The 26,708-nt window shown below is 42.4% G+C and overlaps 1 protein-coding gene across 11 annotated transcripts in view; it reads left to right on the forward strand.

Moving 5' to 3' along the window:
* The first annotated feature begins 3,182 nt into the window (after positions 1 to 3,182).
* The window catches only part of KIF1B (kinesin family member 1B), a 144,298-nt gene continuing 120,772 nt past the window's right edge, over positions 3,183 to 26,708 (forward strand). For 5 of the 11 annotated variants that reach the window (XM_082685364.1, XM_082685373.1, XM_082685369.1 and 2 more), the window contains exons 1-2: positions 3,256 to 3,585; positions 19,554 to 19,751. In XM_082685364.1, the coding sequence (XP_082541490.1) occupies positions 19,646 to 19,751 (106 nt within the window). In that variant the 5' untranslated portion in view covers positions 3,256 to 3,585; positions 19,554 to 19,645. Of the gene's footprint in view, positions 3,586 to 4,040; positions 4,057 to 19,553; positions 19,752 to 26,708 lie in introns of those variants that run through there. The other 6 variants (XM_082685368.1, XM_082685370.1, XM_082685365.1 and 3 more) reach the window with 5 other exon arrangements.

Consider the following 26,708-nt stretch of genomic DNA (forward strand, 5'->3'; position numbering starts at 1 on the left):
TAGTGTTTGTGTATACTTTGGGTAAATACCCAGTAGTGGGATAACTAGATCCTATGGTAATTCTATTTTTAATTTTGGGGGGAAGCTCCATACTGTCTTCCACAGTGGCTGAACCAGTTTGCTTTCCACCCATATCACATGAGGGTACCTTTTTCCCTACAACCTTGCCAGTACTTTTTGTTTCTTGTGTTTTTTTATTTTAACCATCCTGACCGGTGTGAGATATCTCATTGTAATTCTTTTTTTTCTTTTTTAAGGTTTTATTTATTTATTTGAGAGAGAGAGTGAGAAGGGAGAAGGTCAGAGGGAGAAGCAGACTCCCCATGGAGCTGGGAGACGGATGTGGCACTCAATCCCGGGACTCCGGGATCATGACCTGAGCCGAAGGCAGTTGCTCAACCAATTGAGCCACCCGAGTGGCCCTATCTCACTGTAGTTCTTAGTTGCATTTCCCTGATGATGAGTGATGTTGAACATCTTCTCATGTGTCTGTGGCCATCTGGATGTCTTCTTTTTCTAAAATTTTTTTTAGAGATTTTATTTTTAAGCAATCTCCTCCACATGCAGCATGGGGCTTGAGGTCACAGTCTTGAGATCAAGAGTCAAAAGCTCTACTAACTAAGCCAGCCAGGTGCTTTTTTGGAGAAATGTCTGTTCATGGCTTCTGCCCATTTTGTTTAAGTTCTTAATGTATTTTGGACACTAACTCCTTATCAGGTATATCTCTTCCATTCAGAGGTTGTCTTTCAGTTTTGTTGATTGTTTCCTTTGCTATGAAGAAGCTTTTTATTTTTATGTTGTCCTGATAGTTTATTTTTACTTTTGTTTCCCCTGTCTCAGGAGATCTAGGATAATGTTGCTATGATATGTAGGTATTCTTGAAGTATTTCACCAATACAGCTATAAAATTTTTTCCATAAGGGTCTTGCTCATTTTTTGTCAACTGAACCTTCCATATTTTATAATTTTATTGCCAAATTTAATGATTTTATGGGCTCTTTTAAAATCACATTTTCTAATTTGCTATTCTTATTGACTTTGGATTTTTGTATATTGATCTTGTATCCAGAAACCTTATTAGTTGTAGTAGCGTGGGCATGTGCATCACATTAATAGATCTTTTGATGTTGTTATTTTCTTGCGTTCCAGGGATAACCTAATGGGGCCATGGCTAAATTCAATTTTCAAGAACTTGACAGCTCTTAAAAGGTGCCTTTGTACAAAATCTGTCATTTCTATTACAGAGAAATTGAATGACCCCACAGAGTAACTTCATCTATCAAAGGTCAAAAGGCTTATGCAGAGCTGGCTATTCGGGCCTTCAAACCTAGAACAGCGTTTACCTGCCTCTACTGACCCTTCTCGGTATGCTTTTGCTTGATTTCAGTGAGGATTACCACCACATTCCCTTCACTCAGTTTTAGATTCTTTTTAGACTGAGCTCTGAGAGCTCAAACAATACTACCTACCATCCAGGTTTTTGTAACTCTCCATGGTGCTTATCATAGTGCTTATACAAAGAGTTCCAACCTAGGAACAACTTGGTATCTACTGATGACTTGATGAGCTTCTCTTCATTAACCCATTGGAATTTCGTTTTTGTTCTGGATTTCAGGGAGCTGGGAACTGAGTTTTGTGCTCAGTGGTAGCACATTCCCTGACTCTTTTTTTTTTTTTTTTTTTTTTTTTTTTTTAACAGACAGAGATCACAAGTAGGCAGAGAGGCAGGCAGAGAGAGAGGGGGAAGCAGGCTCCCTGCCGAGCAGAGAGCCTGATGTGGGGCTCGATCCCAGGACCCTGAGACCACGACCCCAGCCGAAGGCAGAGGCTTAACCCACTGAGCCACCCAGGCGCCCCAACTGACTCTGGTTTTTAATATTCGTTTTCTTCCTATGCACTGGGCTTATTCATACAGCCTTTCTCTCCCACAATATAGCCTCTTATTATTTGTTTGCTGTTGTTGTTGTTGTTTTTTAGTATTAATCTTACTTCTATGTTAATGCTATACAATTTTATTCCGTGTATGCTTCCATGGAAGTTATGTCAAATCCTTTTGTGGGTGGGTGGAGTTTAAATTCTAAATAAAATGAGAAATGTTCGATAAATGTTGACTGGATGGAGCCTAAGAGGACTTTAGTGGAGATGCAGATTTTCCAAAATCATTAGTGTCAGAAATTAATTTTGATGTTTTAGTATCTGCTTATAAGTAAAACACCCAACCTGTATTGAATTCAGGGCGGGGGGGGGGCGGGGCGGATCCAAGTTTACTGTTAGGAAATAAAAAAGCATCTCACACCTTATAAAGTAACGGCATTTGACATCGATAATTGCACATATATGCCGTTGAGTATTTTATTTCATTAGGTACTAAACTGGACCGCTCATGAACAGTCGTGGGCTTTTCCTTCTGAGCTGAATCTAAATCTGATTTTTCGGAAAATCGCTGCTAGAGCGCTCGTGTTGCTCGGGTTGCTGAATCTCAACAACCCTCCTTCAAGGGCATCTCCCGAAGGGGAGCTCGGGTCATTAGCTCAGGGACGATACAAAGCGTCTTGTTCTTTTACTCACGGTCCTTACCCGGTCTCCCAAGGAGACGAGTTGAATGCCCACTAAGTCATGCTTTTCCATTACTCATTCCGCCTTTTCTCCCAAGGTGGCGTGTGGGAGGTGTTGTGATCGGGCTCGGTAAGAATAGGCAGGGACGCTTGCTGCGGGATAATACACTCATCCCCTTGCGTGTTTCAGTCCTGACTGCGCCGTGTTTGGCGGCTTCACGGAGCGAGCAGCTTTCCAAACGCACAATGACTGCACACCCGGCCGCCTCCCATCCTCGCAGCCCCTCCGCAGGCGCCTGGCCCCCCGCTCCCGCCCCGCCCCACTTGGCCAAGCTTTGTTCCCCCGCAAGGCGGATCATCAGGTGGGCCGAGCGCGACCGCTGCCGAATCACGTCCTTCGCGGGTCACCCGGGAGGGGACTCTGGGCGCCGGCCTCCCCAACCCCGCTGCCCCGCTGCCCCGCAGCCCCGCAGCCCCGCACCCCCGCAGCTGAGCGGGCGTCGGGGCCACCAGGAGGCGCCCCGGCATCTCCGCAGCTCCTCGCCCCGTCCCCTCTCTGGCTCATCCTGCGATTGGCCGGCCGCCCCGAGCTCTAAGCTCCGATTGGTCGCCTCCCGCGTCAATCACAGGCGTCGGGGCGGGCCGAGGTGACGAGCGGCGGCCGGGCTCGGGGCGGTGTCCGGCGCGGGCGGCTGCGGGCGGAGCTTCGCGGGGACCGACGCGGGGCAGTCAGACGGCGGCAGCCTTGGGAGGCGCCAGCGCGAGTCCGAGTCGTTCCCCGTCCGCCGCAGCTGCCACCGCCGGGTCGTCTTCGCGCCCCGGCCTCCCGCGCTCCCGCCCTCCCCGCGCCGCGGCCCTCGATGCGGGGCCGGGCCGCTGCGTGATGGGGCTGCGGAGCGGCGCCCTGCGGCTCGCGGCTGCCGCTGCTCGCGCGGAGGAGCGTCGCTGTCGGGCCCCCCGCGCCCCCGCGCGCCGCGGCGCCTGCTGACCCGGCCCGTCCGTCCGCCCGTCGGTCCGCAGCGCGGCTGAGGTAAGGCGGGGGCGGCGGGGGTGGGGGCGGCGGTTGGCGCCGCGGCCGCCGGGGCTGGGGAGGGGGTTCCCGGGGGGAGGGGAGGCCGGGCCGGGGCCGGGCGGGGTCCGAGCCGAGGAAGCGCCGGGCCGGGCGGGAGTCGCGCCGCCCCACCGGGGCGCGGGGCGGGGCGGGGGAGCCTCCCGGGCGGGCGAGCCCCGGCCTCGGGTGCAGCGGCCTGCTGGGTCGCCCGCAGTGCCCCGCGCCAGCCTTCGGCTTCCCTGAGCCTCCGGACGCGGCCGCGGCGGGCGAGCGGGCGGGGGCTGCGGGCTGCGGGCTGCGGGCGCCGGGGGCGCACTCTGCAGCTCCGGGCGGCGGGCGCCGCGGCGCTTTGAAGCTCGGGGTTCCCGGGTCCCCCACCCCCTCGCCCCCGCCGTGGTCGGCGTCGGAGCCGGGCCTGGGATCGGGGTTGTGCCCTTTTGCCAGATGAAGGTAGGCAGGGGCTTGGCGGGGCGGAGGGGAAGCCGACGGCGCGAGGCCCGGGGAGGGGGCGCGAGGCGAAGGGAGGGGGCGTGTGGGCTGCCGGCCCGCCGCGGGGAAGGCCGCGGTGGTCTCGGCGTGGAGCAGCCCGGGATTACTCTGGCAGCCATATTGGGAGGATGATCTGACAAATCCTTTAGTAGCCAAGTCCGGTGGCTGGGAGGCACCGAGTGACAGCCCTGGCAGCTTTCAGGGTGACTGGCCGCGCCAGAAGCCAAGCTGTGGGGGTTGGGAGCCTGCTCGAGCAAGCCTGCTCATTGTTCATACAACACAACACAGTCCGGCCCTAAAACCAGGACTGAACTCCCGAATCACTTTTTGTCCTTGGTCAGTTGCTAAATGAGCTTCTGTGCTCAAGTGCCTTCAAGATCCCGTTCCTGTTGGGGTGAAATCCGGTGTTTTCTCTGTTCATCTTGTGTGGCCAGGGCGCTGGACGTGGAGGCCTGATGGTGATCCCTTACAAGTACACAGGCAGACCCGAGGGTTGCTAAGGCCGGTTTACCACGACGGAGGCTTCGAGTTAGTGTATTGCGCCGGATGGGTGGATTTTCAGAGTAGCTCACCATGCGGGGTTTAGTAGCCTGGCATATTCTGACAGTGGGAGAGGCACGCAGCAGTGTTTCTGAGGGTGCAGGTTGTCATCCTTGTGGAATCTGGAGGTTGCTGAAATTAGATTGTCAACAGATCCCTTGCTCACATATCTCTCACTGCTGTAGGCAGCTGTTCTGCCGACACTGAATATGCTGCTTTGTGTCATAGATGGGTCTGTCGGAGCCCCATGAAAGTGTGGCGATTGGATTTGAATAGCTCTTAAGTGATATCATGGTGGATATTTTACATAAAGGCTGGCATTTTGTCAGCTTAGCTTAGTCATAATAAAATTTTAGCTTGTGTTCTCTTGAGCGAGGTGGTGCTTTCTCATTAACTTGGTGTGGCTGTTGGATTATGGGGCAGGTGGAGTTAAATGTACTGTGTGGGGACGGAGTATGAGGATTACACACACCTTGCGATTGCAAAGCAGATCTGGAGATGATCAATAACTGAATTCAGTGTGAGCCTGTGAATCAGGCTTCTCCTACATGCTTGATGTGGACAGGACCTGGAAGGTGGCATTCCTGTCTTTGTGCCCTTTGCTTTCAAACTCTATTTCTTAATGAAAGAAAATTCCTGGAACTTCTCAAGTTGAGCTATCTGAAAATTTTCAGTTAGGGTTCTCTAAGAGAAGTCTTAATACTTTATTTTTGTATTTTTATCATAAAGCTTTCCTTTTAAAACTTAGTTGATCAAAAATGGTGTCAGTGGAAACTGGTGCTTTTTGTATTACTTTGACATGAGGGAAATACAGAATGTCTGTTTTAAAACTCCATGGCCTGATTAAGGACTATTTCTAAGTTTTGAATATTTGCAGTTACTTTATTTGCAAAAAAAGATCTGAAGAATTGTGGTTAAATATAATTTCAGCATCTGATAAAATTAGACCTGGTTGTGAACCTGATTTGGTGGCAGAATTTTATGAATCTGTGCAGCTCTGCTCTATCAAATGTTTTTCCAAAATTTATCCATTAAGTACAGTTTTGAAGGCTTTAAACAGACCATTTTTCCTTCCAAGACCAGATATGAATGCAGCTTTCCTTTTTTCTCTTTCTCATTTTCAATTTGTTCCGGGAATAAACTCTCAAGAAGAGTGCCAGTGGTCTCTCCCAGCCCAGAACTCTTGAGCTCCCTTCCCTGCCATGGTCTTGGTCTGGGTACAAAGTAAAGGACAACAGCGGGCCCCTGCCTTGTAGTTTGTAAACCCCTTCCTGGGCTGCTCGTCACAGCAGGTCTTTCCCAGGAGTGAAGCGTATCCTTTTGATCTTGTAAACTGATATGATATAATTTTCCAAAGCTCTGATTTGAAACGTATAGCCTGTCTACTTCATGTCGTTCTCTTTGAAAGATGGCCTTGTTGGAACAAACTGATGAATTCTGGAGTTATGAAAGTGTGGGTACATACACACCCTTTCAGAACTTTTCTTTGTGCAGCTCATTAGAATAGAAGATAAATGAAGCAGAGGTGACTGTCCTGGGACTTCTCTTTGAGGTGGACTTTTTTGGTTAATGGCCCAGTGATTCACTGATGCTTACTTTTATGATGTTCATTACCAGTTTATTGACAGTGCATGTAGAGATTTAGTTCTCTTTATACTTTACCATTTGTATACAGACATGGTAAGATAAAGTTAACTCTAGGTCTTTAAAGCTTTAGTACTACTTAGTGATTTATTACAATTTAGTCCATATCGTGGTAGCTTCTATGGTTTTTATAGTCAGAGCCTTTCCCCTTCTGTATTGCCATGTAATACTTACCTAGTGCTCAGTCGGTACTTTCATGATTGCTTTGTGCTTGTTCATATATGTGTTTGAAGTCAACGAGATTGTAAATGTCTGATGGATTAAAGAAAATTTTTTTATATTTAATATCACTGATGTAATATCACGCTTATTCCAAAGCATATCAATCAGCTATATCATCCTCCACCATTGTTCTGTGTGATGTCTTTGATACTTGGCTTAGTTCCCCCTCTGTCTGAATTTCTGACATCATCCCGGCAGATGTCAATGACTGTATAAACAATAACAACAACAATAATGACAACATAGCTCACTCAGACTGAGCCCTTTCTATGTGCTAGGCTCTTTTCCAAGCACTTTACATTGTTCAGTAATTTAATCCTTGTAACAACCTTATGAAATAGATACTGTTACCCCCTATTTTACAGATGAAGAAACAGAGGCTAAATGACTTCCTCTAGAAATTTCCTACTAGAAATAAGTGCATAACCACTGTACTGAACTTCTTTTGTAATTACCTTTAACCATAAAATTCCTTGACTTCAGCTCAAGCAGACACAAGCTTCTTGCCGTTCCAGGAATAGTTTTGTGGCGCTGCCTTCTACTTTGTCATCATCTTTGGATCTTTTTTTTTGTTTTTTGTTTTTTGTTTTTTTAAAGATTTTATTTATTTATTTGACAGAGAGAAATCACAAGTAGATGGAGAGGCAGGCAGAGAGAGAGAGAGAGGGAAGCAGGCTCCCTGCCAAGCAGAGAGCCTGATGCGGGACTTGATCCCAGGACCCTGAGATCATGACCTGAGCGGAAGGCAGCGGCTTAACCCACTGAGCCACCCAGGCGCCCCTGTTTTTTGTTTTTTGTCTTATTTGACAGAGAGAGACAGCAAGAGAAGGGAACACAAGCAGGGGGGTGGGAGAGGGAGAAGCAGGCATCCCGCAGAGCAGGGAGCCTGATATGGGACACGATCCCAGGATCATAACCTGAGCTGAAGGCAGACGCCTAACGACTGAGCCAGGCGCCCCCTCAGATCTGTCTTAATGTCAGATTGTGCCTCAGATCTAAAGCTCTGATCATTGAAGGCTCTCGCTGTTGTAGTCTCCTTCCAAGTGCTCTTCCACATCGTCTCCTGGGCCATCAGCCTCTTCCAGATTTTACTTTTTTGTCTCCCTTTAGTACACTTGACTTCTGGGGTGCACTGCTTCAGCTCTTTTCTTACCAGCACTGCAGTCTTTAATCCTTTATTATCCCATAAGACCCATTATGCAGATGCCAGCCTTGCATCCTTCCTACCCGCCATATCTTCTGTTTTAAGTCGGCCTTGGAGAAATCTCACACAGGGCTGGGGTTTAGTGCCACAATTAATGTGTAACCTTAGGTCTCCTCTGAATCCGTCTTTGGTTCTTTGGTGTCTGTTGAAGTAGTTCTCTTATTCCTTCCCCTGTTCTACACAGTGACTTCTAAGTGAGACTTTGACTGCTTTACTCAACCCTCTCCGCTGTCCCATGCTTGGCTTAAAACCTTACACCACCTCATAGGGGAAAAAAGGCATGAACTTCCCCCCTCCTCTTTCCCTACTTAAAAAATTCTCTGCCTTCTTTCTTACCTTCTTTCCTCAGTCTTAGAGAAAAGGTTACTCTTCCACATTTCAGCTAATAATCCCTTGGCCTGTGTTCTGGATGTCCTCGGTGTATAGTCTTCAGGGACTTGCTGTATTGGTTACTCTCTCCCCTTTCGCTGTCTCCCTGCAGTACCACCTTAGGGCCTTTGCTCTGACTCTTCTACCTGGAACGGTCTTCCTTGGAAAGCAGCTTGGCTCACTCCTTCGCCTCCTTCAAGTCTTCGCTTAAACTGTCCCGACCTCAGTGCACATGCACCGCATCCCCACCATACTCCTGAACCACCTGCTTTCCTGCACTTTCTCTCCCTGGTAGTGCTTGTCATCACGTAGCATTCTGTAGAAATGATTATTTTCATGTCCCCACTTCCCCAACTAGAATTGGAACGTAAGCTCCTCTGGGGCAGGGATGTTTATCTGTTTCATTCATCGATTTATCCCAGACTCCTGGAACTGCCTGTCGTATGGTAGGCACCTAACAAATAGCTGTGGAATAAAGTGTGGAGACATGCTTGTCCCTCCTAATAAAAATGGGGAAGCAGGGGAAAAATCCTCCCTTCATTCCTGTTGCCTCGTAGCTCTCACTCTCCTGCTCCCACAGCCAAGTTCTGGAAGCAAGGAGGATACTTGGGTTTCCATTTTCTCGCCTCCTAGCTACTCTCCAGCCCACCACAGATTGGCTTCAGTGGCCCTTGCTTCCGGACCCCTGCCTGGTGGCTGGTTCCCAGCCTGTTATTGCTAAAACCCGGGGACACACTTCATGCCTTTGCTGCACTGGAAGTCCCTGCTTCACACTCCTCCTTCACTGAACTTTTGTCTGCTTCTGTTTGGTGGATCTGGTTTCAGATCTTGCCGGCCTTTCTGGCCACTCACAGTTACCAAATTAATTCAACACAATTTTTTATATAATTCTTAAAGTCTTTTGTTTTTAGAAGCTAGATTTTGACATATTTCTGATGTTAAATAGCAGAATAGGTTTATTACAGGAACTTTTTTTTTGTTTGTAGTTTTTACCACTTATCAGTTCTAAAAAGGTTTTAAGTAGCCTGCCACAAATACCATAAATATAAGGGGGGCTGTTAAAGTACAGATAAGAAAGAAAACTCTGTGTAACAGGAGGAAAAACTAAATAAATAGATGACAGCAATTTGTGTAATGTGGTTATTATAATTTAGTTTTGGAACTTTCAGAAGTCAAGGTAAAAGGGGAAAGAAAAAAATATATATGGGTTCATCAACTTTTTTTTTTTTTTGGTAATAAATTCTAAAACTAAGAGAAAAGTGTTATAGACATCCTGATATAAGGATGTACTCACTAAGTGTATTCAACAGGTCTTTGAGAAAAAGGAAAAAATGTTCTTCAAAGACCGTTTTAAAAAAAGTAATCCACCTGCTTTCCAAACTGAAAATACAACATTAAACCATAACCAAAGTCTTTTTTATGCAGGATATGACTGATATGGTTCAGATATGTAACTTTATATAAAGTTACACCTGAATTTACCAGCAGAATATTATAATATTCTGCTTAACTGATTGAGCCACCCAGACACCCCTGTTAGCTTTTTTTTTTTCTTTAAAGATTTTATTTATTTATTTGACAGAGATCACGGGTAGGCAGAGAGGCAAGCTGGGGGGGCGGGGGAAGCAGGCTCCCTGCTGAGCAGAGACCGATGCGGGGCTCCATTCCAGGACCCTGGGATCATGACCCAAGCCGAAGGCAGAGAGCTCAATCCACTGAGCCATCCAGGCACCCCGTTAGCTTTTTTAATTAGGAAGGAATTCGAACTTAATTTTATCTTTTTTTCTTTTGGTCGGATGACTTGTCTATTTTGGAACAACTTAGCAGTGTTTCTTCATGCCATTCAGGCATCAGCCTGTTGCCTGTTGACACAATAACCAGGAATTCAACCAAAATATTTTAGCTCCCATATTCAAGACTTTGTATCTGGGGGCTTAGAAACATGACTAAAATTAATTTTTTTGTCCCCAGGGAACTTAAAATATATAGTAGAGATAAGAAAAGTAAGTAATTTCCTTGGCCTCGGAAAGGTTGGTGAGTTGAGTTGTAATAAATGGAGAAGCATTAGGGAAATGACACAGTAGGGGCACCGAGTGGCTCAGTCAGTTAAGCATCTCCCTTGTGAGAGTCTGGAATACTTGTATTGTCACCTAAATGAAAACATACCTATTAAACTTTCTGTATCTTTTTATCATGTGGCAAGATTGACATGTTGTTAACACATGGAAAAGTCTGACCTGAATTCTTGCTCAGATAGTGAGCTACGACCCAGGCTGGTAGCTGCAGAGGTGTGGTCATGGGGATGTTTCAGAAGGAGGGAACCTTGGCTCATACCAATGTGTTCATTCCTTCCTTCTTTCTTGCTTGCTTGTTGTTTCTTTAAGGGCAGGGACTCAACCTCTACCAAATTTGAATTAGCCTCTGATTTAAACTTACCATTTCTACACTATAGCTGAGCTGAGTTCATTTTAGCCTGGACAATTCCAGAAGAAGGTGTTGTCTGTCATCCACTTTGACAATAGAAGAGTGTCAGTGGAATGTGGGATTTGAGTGCCAGAATTCCCAGCAGATCTGCTACAATAAAATTATGAGACATAGCTTCGGATATTAGAACAGAATGGACTTACTAGATAAAGTATTAACTACCCAGATTTTGAAAGAGAAAAAAAAATCACTTTCATTTAGAATAGTTGATTTTATGCCATAGGAGCTGTTTCTCTTTTTAATTATTATTTTTTTAAAGCTCTGTGCCCAGTGAGGAGTTCAAACACATGATCCTGAGATCGAGAGTGACATGCTTTACAAACTGAGCCAGCCAGGTGCGCCTTGGAGGTGTTATCTATCTATCTATCTATCTATCTTTTTTTCTTTCTTTCTTTTTCTTTTTTTAAAGATTTTATTTATTTATTTGACAGATAGAGATCACAAGTAGGCAGAGCAGCAGGCAGAGAGAAGAGGGAGGAAGCAGGATCCCTGCCGAGCAGAGAGCCTGATTCAGGGCTCGATCCCAGGACTCTGAAACCATGATCCAAGCTGAAGACCAGAGACTTAACCCACTGAGCCACTCAGGCACCGGGCTGTTATCTCTTGATGTACCTCTTGGTTTATGAGTAAAATCATGTTACCGGTGAAAAAGAGGATCCTTGATTTATTTATTTTTATTTTTTTAAGATTTTATTTATCTGACAGAGACAGATCACAAGTAGGTAGAGAGGCAAGCAGAGAGAGAGAGAGAGGAGGAAGCAGGCTCCCTGTAGAGCAGAGAGTCCGATGTGGGACTCGATCCCAGAACCTTGAGATCATGACCTGAGTTGAAGGCAGAGGCTTAACCCACTGAGCCACCCAGGCACCCGGATCCTTGATTTATTAATTGCAGTGACAGGAAGATATGTGTCTGATAAATTCAAAACTGTATTTTAAAACTTATTTTAGGTAATGGTGAAGAGAAAACAGTTGGAGAGTCTGGGTGAGCTAGTTTAACCCCATTCGAGATTGAAGATCTGAGCTGTCAGGAGGCTCTGTGCAGTCTGATTCTTGGCATTGGGTTAGAATGCAGAAAAAAGCTTTTCCAACATGTGATTCATTTTGAGCTTTCACAGCTTGGCTTATGGCTGGTTTTTATTCATTGAGTCAAAGATCAAGAATAGACAGGTAATTCATACACATAGAAAAATAAATTCTTACCTTTGAGGGGGGCATTTTAGCAGTATAGCCATGGCCAGTGAAACAGTATTGGGTCCTAAAGTCTGCTTGGTCCTCGTGGAAATTATTTGCCTGAGAGATGCAAAATTTATAATAACAAAGTTTTTATAGCATCTCAGAATGGGCTCACTAGCTCCAGAGACTTACTTTTGGGAACCCATTCATTTTTTAAGATATAATTCATTGGAAAAGATGATCTTTTAAGTAGACTGCTTGTTTCTATTATAAATTTGCTGCTGTGTAGCAAATTGTGTGAATATTGAATGTAAAAGACTGAATTTCTTGGTTAAATTCTATTTTCACTTGTGACAAACATGTACTGAATACTTATCAGTGCATGAGAGTTAAGTGAACTACTGACTACAACACAGGACAGGTGGAAGAAGCAGGAACATGAAGAATCAACACAACAGGGGCTCCTGGGTGGCTCAGTGGGTTAAGTCTCTGTCTTCGGCTCAGGTCATGATCTCAGGATCCTGGGATTGAATCCCGCATTGGGCTCTCTGCTCAGTAGGGAGCTTGCTTCCCCCCTTCTCTCTCTCTGCCTGCCTCTTTGCCTACTTGTGATCTCTCTCGGTCAAATAAATAAATAAAATCTTAAAAAAAAAAAAAAAAGAAAACCAACACAACATTTTTAAGGAGCAAAGGGAAGGTATCAGTTTTGGCTCAGAAAGGAGCCGGAATGTGTGACTTTACACTTCCTGCTTCATGGTGGTATTTGACCTTATTCTTAAAAGATGTGGACTTCCGATAGGTTGAGAAGGGAGCTTGAGCTTCCAGGAGCAGCGTGTTTGGTGCAGTAAGAGGGTGCTTGGTGGAGAAGAAGCCTTGAAGCTGGTCAGTGAAAATGGATGCTGGGGAAGGAGGTTGGATTGTGGAGGCCCTTGAATTTTTAGGTTATGTTCTGAGGATGCAGAAACCAATGGACAGTTTTTAAGTAGAGGAAATGACATGAACTGACTTGTTTTAGGAGTATAATCTTGACTGTTCTATATAGAAAAGGAATATAAGAACAAGCCAACCAGAAACTAGTATTATTTCACTCCTGTTTATTCACTTTACTGAAAGGTCAGTTTGAGAATTAATGTTCTCCTTAGGTTCCTAACAGTCCAGGGAACCTCTGAGGGCAAGTTCAGTTGCACAAGGTCAAAGTTAAGCAATTGGGCAAAAATTCAGAAAAATTCAAATAAATTTGGCATGTTTATTATCCCTTTATTGTTAGTGAATGCTTTGGAATTTTTGCTCCATTCCGCTTTCCTGATGCTTCTAATTGTGTGTCATAGGAAGGAAAACCAGTCAGAGGAACAGTCTAGAACTGAGGCTGTGTAAGTGATTTGGACTATGTGTGATTGTGTTTCCTACCTGCCTTCTTCCTTTGACTGCTCGAAGCTTGGAGAGTAATTTTTATACTAATTAGAAGTATTGGTTTCCTATAACTTCCGGAAAGTATTCTGTAACTACTGGTTCCAACTGGAATTTTAGCTTGATTTCAGGCTTATATAATTTGTAATTTTTCTTAAAGAGCCAGGGGATTTTGAAGCTGTAATTCTTTGGTCTAATTCTGTTATAAAGAGATATTGTTTATAGTAGTAGAGAAGTAGCAAAGTAACACTTTCTGTAGTTCATTTAACTGTAGCTTCCTATATAAAAGATTTTTTAAAAGATTTTGTTTATTTGAGAGAAAAAGAGGGAGGAGGAGTAAGCATGAGCAGAGGGGGAGGGTGGGAGGGAGAAGCTGACTCCCTGCAGAGCAGGAAGCCTGATGTGATGCTGGGCTCCATCCCAGGACCCCAGGATCAGAACCTGAGCTGAAGGCAGACGCTTAACTGACTGAGCCACCCAGGCGCCCGACTGTGTAAAATTTTAACTCGCTTGTGAAGATGGTTGCAGGTTGGTTTTTGTTTGTTTATTTAAGATTTTATTTATTTGACAGAGGCAGAGCACAAGGAGGCAGAGGGGCAGGCAGAGGGAGAGGTGGACTTAGGTTCTGCACTGATCAGAGGGCCCAGGGTGGAACTCGATGCTAGGACCCTGGAGTCATGACCTGAGCCAAAGGCAGACACTTAACTGAATGAGCCACCCAGGCACCCCAAGATGGTTGCAGTTTTAACTTAAGACAGTTAAATTAAAAAAAAAAATTATATTTAGGTTCAAATTGTTTGAGAAAAGTAATTTTATTTGTTTGGGGGGAAAGTAATTTTAAAATGTACTTACCACTTCCAAAAAAGAATTACTGTTAGCTTTTTTTTTTTTTTTTAAGATTTATTATTTATTTGACAGATCACAAGTAGGCAGAGAGGCAGGCAGAGAGAGAGGAGGAAGCAGGTTCCCTGCTGAGCAGAGAGCCCAATGTGGGGCTCGGTCCCAGGACCCTGGGATCATGACCTGAGCCGAAGGCAGAGGCTTTAACCCACTGAGCCACCCAGGCGCCCCCCCACTTTTAAAAGATTTTATTTATTTATTTGACAGAGAGAGAGCACAAGTAGGCAGAGCGGCAGGCAGAAGGAGAGGGAGAAGCAGGCTCCCCGCTGAGCAGGGAGCCTGATGAGGGACTTGATCCCAGGATGCTGGGACCATGACCTGAGCCAAAGGCAGCTGCTTAACTGATTGAGCCACCCAGCCTCCCCTGTTAGCTTTTTTAGTTAGGAAAAAATTTGAAATTAATTTTATCCTTTTTTATTGTGATCAGATGACTTGTCTATTTTGGAACAGCTTACGGGGTTTATTCATGCCATTCAGGCATCAGCCTGTTGACACAATAACCAGGAATTCAACCAAAATATTTTAGCTCCCATATTCAAGACCTTGTATCTAGGGGCTTAGAAACACGACTAAAATTAAGTTTTTGTCTACAAGGAACTTAAAATACATAGTAGAGATAAGAAAAGTAAATAACTTCCTTGGCCTCACTAAGGTCTGTGAGTTGAGTCGTAATAACTGGAGAAGCATTAGAATTTAGTGTGGGAGGTGGGGAGATTCTGTGAGGGCTATGGACACAGGTGGCGTACAAGATCTTAGAAGAATAAGTTGGATTTTGAGAAGAATGGTGGAGGAAGATGGGCACAGTGTTCCTTCTGGAGCATTGGAGCAAAGGCACAGAAAAGCATGATAAACTTCCAGGAAGCGCTCTGGTGGGTGGTTGTTAGGGAATGTGGACGGAAGGAGTGTTTTGTGGGCTTGTCAAAATAGGTGGTTTATGTTAAAAGGACACATTGAATGCCAGTGTGGGAAGTGCAGTCATTGCCTGGGAGAGAGGAGATGAACTTTGAGGATTTTTAACTGGACACAGACATGAACAGACCTGTGCTTCAGGAAGACCAGTTTGTCAGTACTGCGTGGTGTGGACGGAGCAAATGAACGAGGCGGTATGGGCAGCAGGGCTGGGGTGGAAGGAAGCGAGAGAAAGCGGTGAGGTTAACAGTCTTGGCTAAGAAATACTGCAGATCTAAAAGGGATGGCAGGGGTAGAAAAGGAAAGAAATTTTATATGTGAAGCTATTTGTCAGTAGATTAGTTGGATAGAAGGAGCAAGCAGGTGTTAGAGATGTTGGTGTTTTGGTTCCCAGTTAAGAATGGGTGATTCTTTGTATCTAAATTCCTGCAAAGGCGGTTTAGTCTTTGTTGTCTGTCTGTAAATCAGTCAGCAGCATTCAACACTTTGGCAGGCCTTGAATAGAATACAAAAGAAGAAGGGTTTGTTTTTGTTTTTGTTTTAAGTCACTTTTTAAAAAAGATTTTATTTATTCATGAGAGAGAGAGAGAGAGAGAGAGGCAGGCAGAGGGTGAAGCAGGCTCCCCGAGGAGCAGGAAGCCTGATACCGGACTCCATCCCAGGATTTTGGAATCATGACTGGAGCGGAAGGCAGGTCCTTAACCATCTGAGCCAACCAGGCACTGGAAGGTTTTGTTTTTTTAACTTAAATATCTACAGTATTCAATGACTGTCATTTTGGCAAACTTACTTCTTCTCTCTTCCCCTAACAAATTTCCTGACATTATCTGATACCCAGTCTGTGTTCAGATTAATCTGATACCTAAGAAAAAAAATTTTTTTTGGTGGAGTTTCTTGATTAAAAAAATTATGCATTTGGTTGGTAACTAATACAAGTCTCTTTTATTATACCCCCTCTCCCCCATGCTATTTATTTTAAGAAACTGGGTGTATTGACCAGTAGATTCTTCTATATTCTGGGTTTAGCTGATTGGATCTTTCAAGTGTCATTTAAATTTTTCATTTGCTCCCCTATGTGTCCTGTAACTGGTAGTCTGAGCTGAAGCTTAGGCTTTTTTTTTTTTTTTTTTTTTTTAAGAGGGTAGGATAAGAATGCTTCCTAGGTGGTGCTATGTGTTTCCCATAGCAGTACACATGCAAGCATAGACCACCTACGTGTCCCACTTTTAGCGATGTTAAGATTATTTGGCTCAGTTACTGTCAGCCTAATCCAAGCAATAAAATGTTCCCACATCAACCAACCATTCATCATCCAAGGCTTTCCCCCCCGTCCTTGGCAGCTAGTGACGATTGTTGCAGAGAGCTTTTCTATCAGTAGGGTTGGAAAATGGTGACATTTCCAATTGTTATCTCTTCTGCAATTATTAGCCAGTCTGTGTGTGTGTGTGTGTGTGTGTGAGAAGAACTTGCCCTCATTGACTGTCCAGCTATAGTTTATTCAGAATATACAGATTGGGTGTATGCTTATCTCTTTTATTTGTCAGTTTTCAGAATAATGAGGCTTTTTAAAAGTATTATAAACCTGTGAATTTATATATTTGATGTTCTCCATCCATTTGTGGTTTGTATGAATGTATTTACTCTTATGCTCTGATTATTCCATGTTTGGGAGCCCTTTAAGTTGGTACTTATGTCCTTTTGCCATGACTCTGTTCATCTTTGATAGATTTCTTGCTTGTGATCAAAATAAAATGTCCCAGGATCATTTTGAAATTTCTTGCCCAGCCTTGGAATTAGCCATTTTTTCAAGGAACCCAAGTTCAAAGATTTTTTTTCAAGGCAATAAGAATTTCACTTTGGGAAGCTATAACAGTACAAGATAGACTGTAGTCACATGAAATAATAGCAGGGTTCTCATCGTGTGTTTGGGGCTATAACGTGCTGTAGGAAATACCAGTGATTCCTGGAGTATTTGGGTAGTCATTTAGGAAGAGCTAAGACTACAGCTGGCCCATCAAATAGGAGCAAAATGAAAATTCCCATATCCATTGTAGGGAGAAATTATTAGAAAATGTGAAAGAGCATGTGTGGGGGATGGTCAAGGAGCCTGATTAGAACACAGAGTGCCTGCCTTGACTTTGGTCTTAATGTTGTAATCATGGGGAGCAAGAGAAGATTCTTGAGTTTGGAAATGAAATTGAAAGTCATGCTTTAGAAAGGTTAGTGTTGCAGCAAGGTTAAGAGATTTGCAGCATAATTTTTGGGGAATGAAAAACCAGAATTCCTGTTTCAGAACTGTTAAATACCAGGCTTATTTGCTTTTCACAAGACCCCTGTGTGGTTGTTTTGTGCAGTTTTGTGTAAGGACTGTTGGAGTCAAATGAAAAGCTCAAAGATCAGTTCCACTATTGCAAGTATGCTAGGCAAGAGGTAGTGAGGACTAGGTTAGGCAGTGGCAGTGGGTCAGGGTAATGCCAGTGGGATGGGAATGAGAGGAAGGAATTGATAGAAATATGCAAACTTGTGTTTTAAAAGTTTTGATATGGCATATCAATGATGTAATACTAATAAAAGGATTCAAAGAAAAAAAAAAAAACCACACCTGACTGCAAGGTTTATGGTGTGAGGTCAGATAGAAATGGCAAGATTGACAGAGATTGTTAGTTTGGGGGAGAAGATAATGGAGCGTGTTAAGTGTTCGGTTGTGGCTGTATATCACAGTGAACCCTGCGGCGGGGGGCTTGAGATGTGTTCTGTGTTGCTTTTTCAGAATACTGTTCACTCGTGGCAGAGTGCTCAGTTAGTGACTATGGGTGATGCTCTATTGACTGGGAGAGTTAATAACTCCAAGCTTCATTTGATAAATGTGATTATAATAAATGTTTGATATATTAAACAACCATCTGTTTAATGCTAAATAAAATGGGAAACAGACTGGAAAAACATCACAGCAAATATCAAAAAGATTAATACCAATAAATATTAAAATTATTTGAAACAAAACCAAAAATGTCAGCAAACCAGGCAAAGGACTTGAACAGATACTTCTCAAACTGGGAAATATACAGCTAACCCTTGAACAACTTAGGGGTTAGGGGTGCCTTTCCCCTCCTCCCATGAAGGGGAAAATCCATATATAACTCGTGACTCCCCAAAATTTAACTGCTAACAGCCCACTGTTAGTATAGTATCAGCCTTACTGATAACATAATGAGTTGAATAACAGACATTTTGTATGGTATACATGTGTTACATACCATTTTCTTACAAAAACGAGACAGGAAAATGTTAAGAAAATTATAACAGAGGAAATATATTTGTCAAAAAAATCCATGTGCAAATGGACCTGTGCTTTTCGAGCCCATATTGTTCAGCGGTCAGCTGTGGTGCATTCATTCACCCCTTCAGCAGACATCTCCTGAGCCCTTTCATCGGGCTCTCGTCTGAGTGGTAGCAAACAAGAGCTCTGAGCATCTGGATGGAGGTGTGGGAGATGGACAAGAGGCGTGTCCCAAAAAACAAGAATTTTAAATAGTGTCCTTAAGAAAATAAGGGTAATGAGGTAGGGAGTGGCTTTTGGTTTTTACTTTGTTTTGTTTTGGTTGATTTTTGCCTTTTCTTACTGGAAAAGCATTAGTAGTTGTGCAGCTGTGGTTTAGGATTGCAGGTCTCTATTTCATTATGTGGGAAAAATGAAATTGAAGTTTTATTGGGGTTCCCTGACAATTGGACTTATGTGTGGTTTTCTTTTTCAATTTTTTCTTTCGTTTGTTTCCTCTTGAAAATGTTTATATAATGGATAGAGTGCGGATTGAGATCTGTCGTTTCTGGTGGACATTACGTAGACGGGTTCTTTTCATCAAATAGTGTTTGTTTTGTTCTGTTGGGAAGGAAACCGTTCCTCTGAAAAATGTTCACATTTCTTCCTGTGGCTTCATTCAGTAGCAAAACGTAGTGATTTGATTTTGCCATGAGTCAGTGGCACATCTGAAGGTAGAACCTTCTCTGGAAACTTCTCCGCTCATTGTAAAGGATGGTTGTGAGGGTCATATGAGGTACATATGAGGTACATGTGGAAATTCAAGGAACCCCTGGGTATTTAGAAGAGGAAGGAGCTGCTTAAACTTATCTGTGTCCTTTGCTGTTTAATTATATATCATGTAACTGAATGTTTCAAACTGCAGTTGAAGTATAGGAAATTCAGAGCATTTCTTTAAAGGACACTAATAAGGGGTTTTGCAGTTGTGAAGTTAACAGATAAACATATGGTGTTTTTCATATATTACTGAAGATTGATCCAGAAGAACAGAGAACAAGAAAGATGCCTGCTACTTTGCAGTTATATTTATTATTGTTATTATTTTATTATTAAGTTTAGGTACTTTTTAGGTGTGGGAAAGAGATAATAGAATAGGAAAATAAGTTTCAGTCTTTAATTTTCTATTTGGAAACTTTGAGAATGTAAGATCTATGAGAAGAATAGGGATTAGGTTTCTCGAAATGAAAATAGAAATAGTCCTGAGGCAAGAGAGTAGCCTTAATGCTCATGGTAGCCCATGCTTTCTTTAATTCTGACTACCTGTGTGGGATTGCTTTCTTTTTAAAGGAAACTTGAACATAACTTCAAAAGAAGATTTGAAGAAAGATTTTCTTTCTGGACTGCATATATATACATACATATATAGCAAGACCGTCAGAATGTCGGGAGCCTCAGTGAAGGTGGCTGTGCGGGTTCGGCCCTTCAATTCTCGGGAGACCAGCAAAGAGTCCAAGTGCATCATTCAGATGCAAGGCAACTCGACCAGTGAGTACATGTTATTTTCTGTCAGTTATATCTCATCTTCCTGTCCTTTCTCTTTGCCCTTACTGTGAGCAGAATAAATAAACATTTGGATAGTCAAATTTTGAACTTTGCTACTCTGAAGGATCCACTAAATGCTTCCCCCTGTGATATTTGCTGTAGCATATTGAAATATGGACTGTTTGTTTTGTTCTTTACAAGTGAGAAATCTCTGGAGAACTGCAGTTATTTGAATTATTATTTGAATCTTAATGATAATAAAGGTGTAAGCAGGGTTTTCTTTTTTAACTTAATCATGATATGAAATGTATCTATTGAGGCTCTTAGATTATTTTCCTTTCTTTTTTTTAAATTTTTTTTTAAAGATTTTTTTTTAAAATTTATTTACTTGAGAGAGAGACAGTGAGAGAGAGCATGAATGAGGAGAAGGTCAGAGAGAGAAGCAGACTCCCCATGGAGCTGGGAGCCCGATGCGGGACTCGATCCCGGGACTCCAGGATCATGACCTGAGCCGAAGGCAGTCGTCCAACCAACTGAGCCACCCAGGCGTCCCGATTATTTTCCTTTCTTGATTTTAGATGGTACTTGGGCTTGCCAAGACGGTTTTAACGTACTCTCTTCCCTTACGAGGGTTCTTCAAGTTGAACAGCAGAAATAGCTATAATTGATAATAAACTTAAAAATTTATTACTAAAATTATAAGTAATAATTTGCTTTTTTTTTTTTTTTACAAATAAGATGATTTATTATTGAAATTAAGTCATTGGTTTCTAGCTTCTTTCTTCATATATAATTGCTTAGGTGAAAATGACTTAAGCTGGTTTATTATTTTTAAATTTTTTTTAAGATTTTATTTATTTGACAGAGACACAGCGAGAGGGGGAACACAAGCAGGGGGAGTGTGAGAGGGAGAAGCAGGCTTCCTTCTGAGCAGACAGCCCAATGCGGGGCTCGATCCCAGGACCCTGAGATCATGACCTGAGCAGAAGGCAGATGCTTAACGACTGAGTCACCCAGGCGTCCCAACCTGGTTTATTTTGTATTTGCATTAATAATGCCTTGATATGGATCTGTAGTCAAATTATAATTATTTTTTTAAAAGATTTTATTTATTTACTGAGGGAGAGAGAGAGCAAGAGGGAGAGAGAGAAAGCACACAAGCCAGGGGAGGGGCAGAGAAATGGGACTCCCCGCTGACCAGGGAGCCCGATGCAGGACCCCATCCCAGGACTCCGAGATCATGACCTGAGCCAAAGGCAGACATTTAACCATCTGAGCCACCCGGGTGCCCTCTGTAGGCAAATTATTAGAGTAGTGGTATTATTAAATTATTACATTATTAAAGTAAGGTAGGCAAATTATTAAAGTAGTATTATCTTGAAACCTATAACTTTATGATAAAGCAGAATCCTTGCTCTTTCAGACACACAAGTTAATTCTGAGTTGTTGGAGAAATCATTCTGATTTTATCTATTTGTGGGCCATTTGCCAGTGTTCTCTGTAGAGGATTCTATCAGTGGGAAATAAAATTGTATATATTTAAGATGTACAGTGTGATGTTCTGATGTATGTATACATTGCAAAATGATTACTACAGTCCATACTAATTAATGTATCTGTTGTCTCTCATAGTTACCCTTTTTGTGTGTGTGTGTGGTGAAAACACTGGACATCTGGGACACGTGGGTGGCAGTTAAGTGTCTGCCTTTGGCTCACGTCATGATCCTGGGGTCCTGGGATCAAGTCCTGCATTGGGCTCCTTGCTCAGCGGGGAGCCTGCTTCTTCCTGTGCCTGCTGCTCCCCATGCTTGTGCTTTCTCTCTCTCTGACCAAAAAATAAATAAATAAGATCTTAAAAAAACACACTGGAGATCTATTTCTTAGCCGATTTTAAGAACACAATACTTACTATTAACTGTAGTCACTATGTTGTACATCAGGTCTTCAGAACTTACTCATCTCCGGTCTGTAAGTTTGTATCCTTCGATCAGTATTTCCCCATTGCCCCCATCCCTACCCTCTGGTAACCAGAGTTCTGTTCTCTGTTACTATGAGTTTACTTCTTTTATTAGAGCTTTTTTTTTTTTTTTAATAAAAATATGAATCCATGAATTATATCCTATGAGTAATTGTAAAAGAAAAAGATGAAACATTTAGTATTGAATTGTATGCTTCAAATGGGTGAAAGGTGAACTTTATAGGGTATGAAAATTGTAAGTTTTTTGGGGCGCCTGGTTGGCTCAGAGGGTTAAAGCCTCTGCCTTCGGCTCATGTCATGATTGCAGGGTCCTAGGATCGAGCCCCGCATCGGGCTCTCTGCTCAACGGAGAGTGTGCTCCTCCCCCACCCCCCTACCGCCCGCCTCTCTGTCTACTTCTGATCTCTGTCAAATGAATGAATAAAATCTTTAAAAAAAAAAAAAAAGAGGAAAAAAAATTGTGTATTAAGAATGGTCAATATTGATCATTTACTCCTTAAAGTTTGAGCTACATTTGTAATTGAACTAGAGAACAAATGTTTGTTTGTTTATAAACAGTTTAATTTATTTGAAAGAGAGCAGGAATGGGGGGTGGGAATGGGAAGGAGCAGAGAGACAAGCAGACTCCCCACTGGAGTCCCCAAGATCATGACCTGAGCTGAAGTTAGATGCTGAACACGCTTAACCAACTGAGCCACCCAGGTGCCCTGAGAAGAAATGTTTATGCTCTTAAATGTCACTCATTTAAACTATGTTATTATGGTGCTTCATTTTAAGGGTTACATTTTACAGAGTATGTAACTAAATCTTTGCACAGGGGCCATGCTAATTTGTGGCCTTCCAATTTTAGTATATGTGCTGCTGAAGTGAACCCAGTAAATCCTCATTATTGAGCTCTTGTTTCTCTCTGCAAAATGTGTTTAATCATAACTTAGTTTAGAGGCGTTTTGGCTATTGACATTGCCTCTAAAAATGCTGGTATATATCACAAGTTCTTTTAAAAGGTAGACTTCAGAAAATCCTGGATCAGGAGTCAGAATTAATCCTAAAAAGAACTACTTTTCTCAGTGATACGTTTTGCATACTGAACTAGCCAGGAAAAATCCCCAGTGCGAAGGGTATCTGTTGCAACTTTCCTTATAGTGTTGCGAATCTTACTAAAAACTTGTAAGAAGAAAATAAGTATTAAAAGGCCACATTCATTAAATGCAAAAATCAATTTATTATGTAACAAAAACAAATGGAAAAGTTTTGTTAATATAAATAATGATACAGGGCACCTGGGTGACTCAGTGGGTTAAGCCTCTGCCTTTGGCTCAGGTCCCGATCCCAGGGTCCTGGTATCAAGCCCCACATCGGGCTCCCTGCTCAGCAGGGAGCGTGCCTCCCCCTCTCTCTGCCTGCCTCTCTGCCTACTTGTGATATTTCTCTCTCTCTCTCTCTGTCAAAATAAATAAAAAAATCTTTAAAATATACATATATATCTAATGATACTAGTTTTTTTCCCTTGATGACAAATCATTTTAGATTTTATAAAGGCAGACGCCCACATCCTAAATTGGCTTTAAGTTTATATTCATTGTCAAAGTCAAATAGCATTATGTTCATTTCCCCCACAGTTTTGTTTTAAAGATTTTTTATTTATTTGACAGAGATCACAAGTAGGCAGAGAGGCAGGCAGAGAGAGAGGAGGAAGCATGCTCCCTGCTGAACAGAGAGCCCGATGTGGGGCTCGATCCCAGGACCCCGAGATCATGACCTGAGCCGAAGGCAGAGGCTTAACCCATTGAGCCACCCAGGTGCCCCTGGTTTTTTTTTTTTTTTTAAGATTTTATTTATTTATGTGACAGACAATGAGAGAGGGCAGATACAAGCAGGGGGAGTGGGAGAAGGAGAAAAGCAGGCTTCCCACTGAGCAGGGAGCCAGACTCGGGGCTGGATCCCAGGACCCTGGGATCTTGACCTGAGCCGAAGGCAGACACTTAAGGACTGAGCCATCCAGGTGCCCCGCTACAGTTTTTGTTTTTGTGATTAAGTGGAACCTTCATTCACATGGTATAAAATTCAAAAGTTGCAAAAAATACACAGTTAAAACACGTCTCACCTATCATGTAACCAACCCGTTCCTCTCCTCAGAAGCATCTTGTGTTTCATTTCCCTCCAGAGACCGTGTAAGCAGCAACATCTTTTTCTAAGTTAGTTTTTTACCATTTTAATTAGTGGTAAGTTATAATATTAGCTTATTTTTCAGTCTTGACTGATTCGTATGTTTTATTTATTTATTTTCTTATCCCTTTCCTCAGCAGTGTATGTTTTACCTGAATAATATAGTTCATGTTTATAATTTGTAATAGTTGTTTCCTTTGAGATTTTAGCAGGAAAGAATATATGTGTAAGTTAATTATGTCTACTATATACATAATGATATGCTGAGTACTAAATACAATATTAAAAAAAAATAACTGACCATCTAGAAGAAGAAAACTATTATAGTATGTAGTAAAACTGGAAGTTTTCCTTTAGTTCTGGATAGTTTGAAAAGTGGATCTGAGTCTGCTAGATTTTCTGACTTTGCTATTTTTTTGATCATACAGATTAGAAACTCACTAAGAAGTTATTAATGGATTACGAAAAAGATGTTAGAGCTCATTCATTCTAAGACATATAGATTTCTTTTTGACCCTGTTGTTTTGATTATAAAGAAAATACTGTCGATTTAGGGGAAAAAGTAAAATTTTCCAAATACGATACTCACTGTGGATGAAGAATGTCAAATGTTTCCATTGATAGTAGGTAGCAAACCAGTTGTGGGTAGCAAACCTTTTGAGGATGAGCTATAAATTTCATAGTTTGTGAAGATGTAAGTTCTTTTCACCAATCTTATCTCCCACAAAAATCTCTCCAGAATTATTGAATGTATTGAGTTATCTTTTTATGAAATATTAATGAAGAAATGCCTAGTTTTTTTTTTGTTTTTGTTTTTGTTTTAATTTTAAATATTTTATTTATTTATTTGACAGAGAGAAATCACAAGTAGATGGAGAGGCAGGCAGAGAGAGAGAGAGAGGGAAGCAGGCTCCCTACCGAGCAGAGAGCCCGATGCGGGACTCGATCCCAGGACCCTGAGATCATGACCTGAGCCGAAGGCAGCGGCTTAACCCACTGAGCCACCCAGGCGCCCAGAAATGCCTAGTTTTTATTAAAAGTAGTAATTTGGTTACACTAGGCCTGGGGATATTATACTGATCATATGACAACCAGTCTTTGGACCATGTGAAGCATGGTGCTCAACTACCAAATGTTTTTTCTATCATATTTTGTTCAAAACTGTTGTAGACTACGGGCTGGGTAGTTCTGCTCTGCCTTACCCTTTTCCTTTCTTTTTCGAGAGTGTGCTCTATTGTTAGTCTGTAGGAATCACAGAGTTGTATATACTACAGGATCCTGCCTTTAAGGAGTTTTAAAAGTGTGTGGAAGAAGACAGAAGATATACTGAAATAAACCCAGTACGAAGGAAAAGTGATCAAAGTGATAATTGCCAAAAACGAGGGTTTTTTATAAGTGCAGGTGTGAGTTTGGCAAAGGACACATGTAAGATGTGTAGATGATAGGGCGTTTCAGCTGGACCTTGTGGAGTAGGAGGATTTAAAGTAAATATCTAGTATATTTTGGAAAATTTCTGAATTGCAACTTTTTAGAACTTGCTAGTGTTATGACTAGATATGGTATTCCTGACCATCTGGCTATACCACATTGCATCTCTGCACATACACATTTAGGAGAAATTTGTGGCACTTATTTATTTATTTGTTTGTTTGTTTAATTTTTAATTCTTTTAAAAGATTTTTTTATTTGACAGAGAGATCACAAGTAGGTAGAGAGGTAGGCAGAGAGAGAGGGTGAAGCAGGCTCCCCACTGAGCAGAGAATCCGATGTGGGGCTCTGTCCCAGTACCCTGAGATCACAACCTGAGCCAAATTATTTATTTGACAGAGAGAGAGACAGTAAGAGAGGATCCTAGGCTCGATGCTAGGATCCTGGGATCATGGCCTGAGTCAAAGGCAGCCGCTTAATGACCGAGCCACCCAGGCTCCCCAACACTTGTTTTTTTTCTATTTAATTGATTTATTAACATTTTTTGAAAGCAGACTCCACCCCCAGTGTGGGGCTTGAACTCATGATCCCAAGACCAGGAGTTGCATGCTCTACCAACTAAGTCAGCCAGGCACCCCCAGAATTTTGTGACTCTTAAATTAACATTAGTGTACTGAAAGAAAAATCCTCATTTGATGAGTTAGCTTTGGAAAAAGTAGGGTTGGTTTCTTAGCTAACTACTTTATTATGGCTCAGAAATATTGTGGTAATTTTGGTTCCTTTGAAAGGTATTGTTCTTGGAAAACTAATTAATTGTATGAGAGACTTTTTCCTCTAGATTTTTTGGTGGTTTCAGTTTTCTACTAATGTTTTCTTTTTCTCTTTTCAGTTTTATATGGCGATTTCTTAGTAATTTGACTAAAATATAATCCAAATAATTTTATATAAGAGACTTTAAACAAACTGCTTGGTTAGAAAGTATTAATGGCTTACTAAAAAAAGTTGGGCTCAAGATTGGGAGAAAGTGTGCATTTTGTTGCAAAAAATGAAATGAATTTGCTGTAGCCACATGTGTTAGCTGCATTAAAAGACTGCTGTGCCGGCAAGCTGGCCTGGGCGGTTGCTCATAGGGGTTATAACTGATTGCACATGGAATGCAGTGGAATGTTCCTGCCATAAGGTCTCTTACAAAAAAGTAGAAGAGGGTGAAGAGTACTTTAGGGAACGTGCCAGATCTGAAAACCGAGTAGTAGCAGTTTTATTTAAGTACTTTCTTGTTTCAGAGAGAATATTTTCCATGGCACAGATAAATGTTACTGCCTTGACATTTTGGAGACCCACATGCATACAAATATCTTCGTTTAAAAATATCCCGTTATGGGGCGCCT

The sequence above is a fragment of the Mustela nivalis genome (genome assembly GCF_964662115.1).
Source record: "Mustela nivalis genome assembly, chromosome: 10".
Classification (NCBI taxonomy): domain Eukaryota; kingdom Metazoa; phylum Chordata; class Mammalia; order Carnivora; family Mustelidae; genus Mustela; species Mustela nivalis.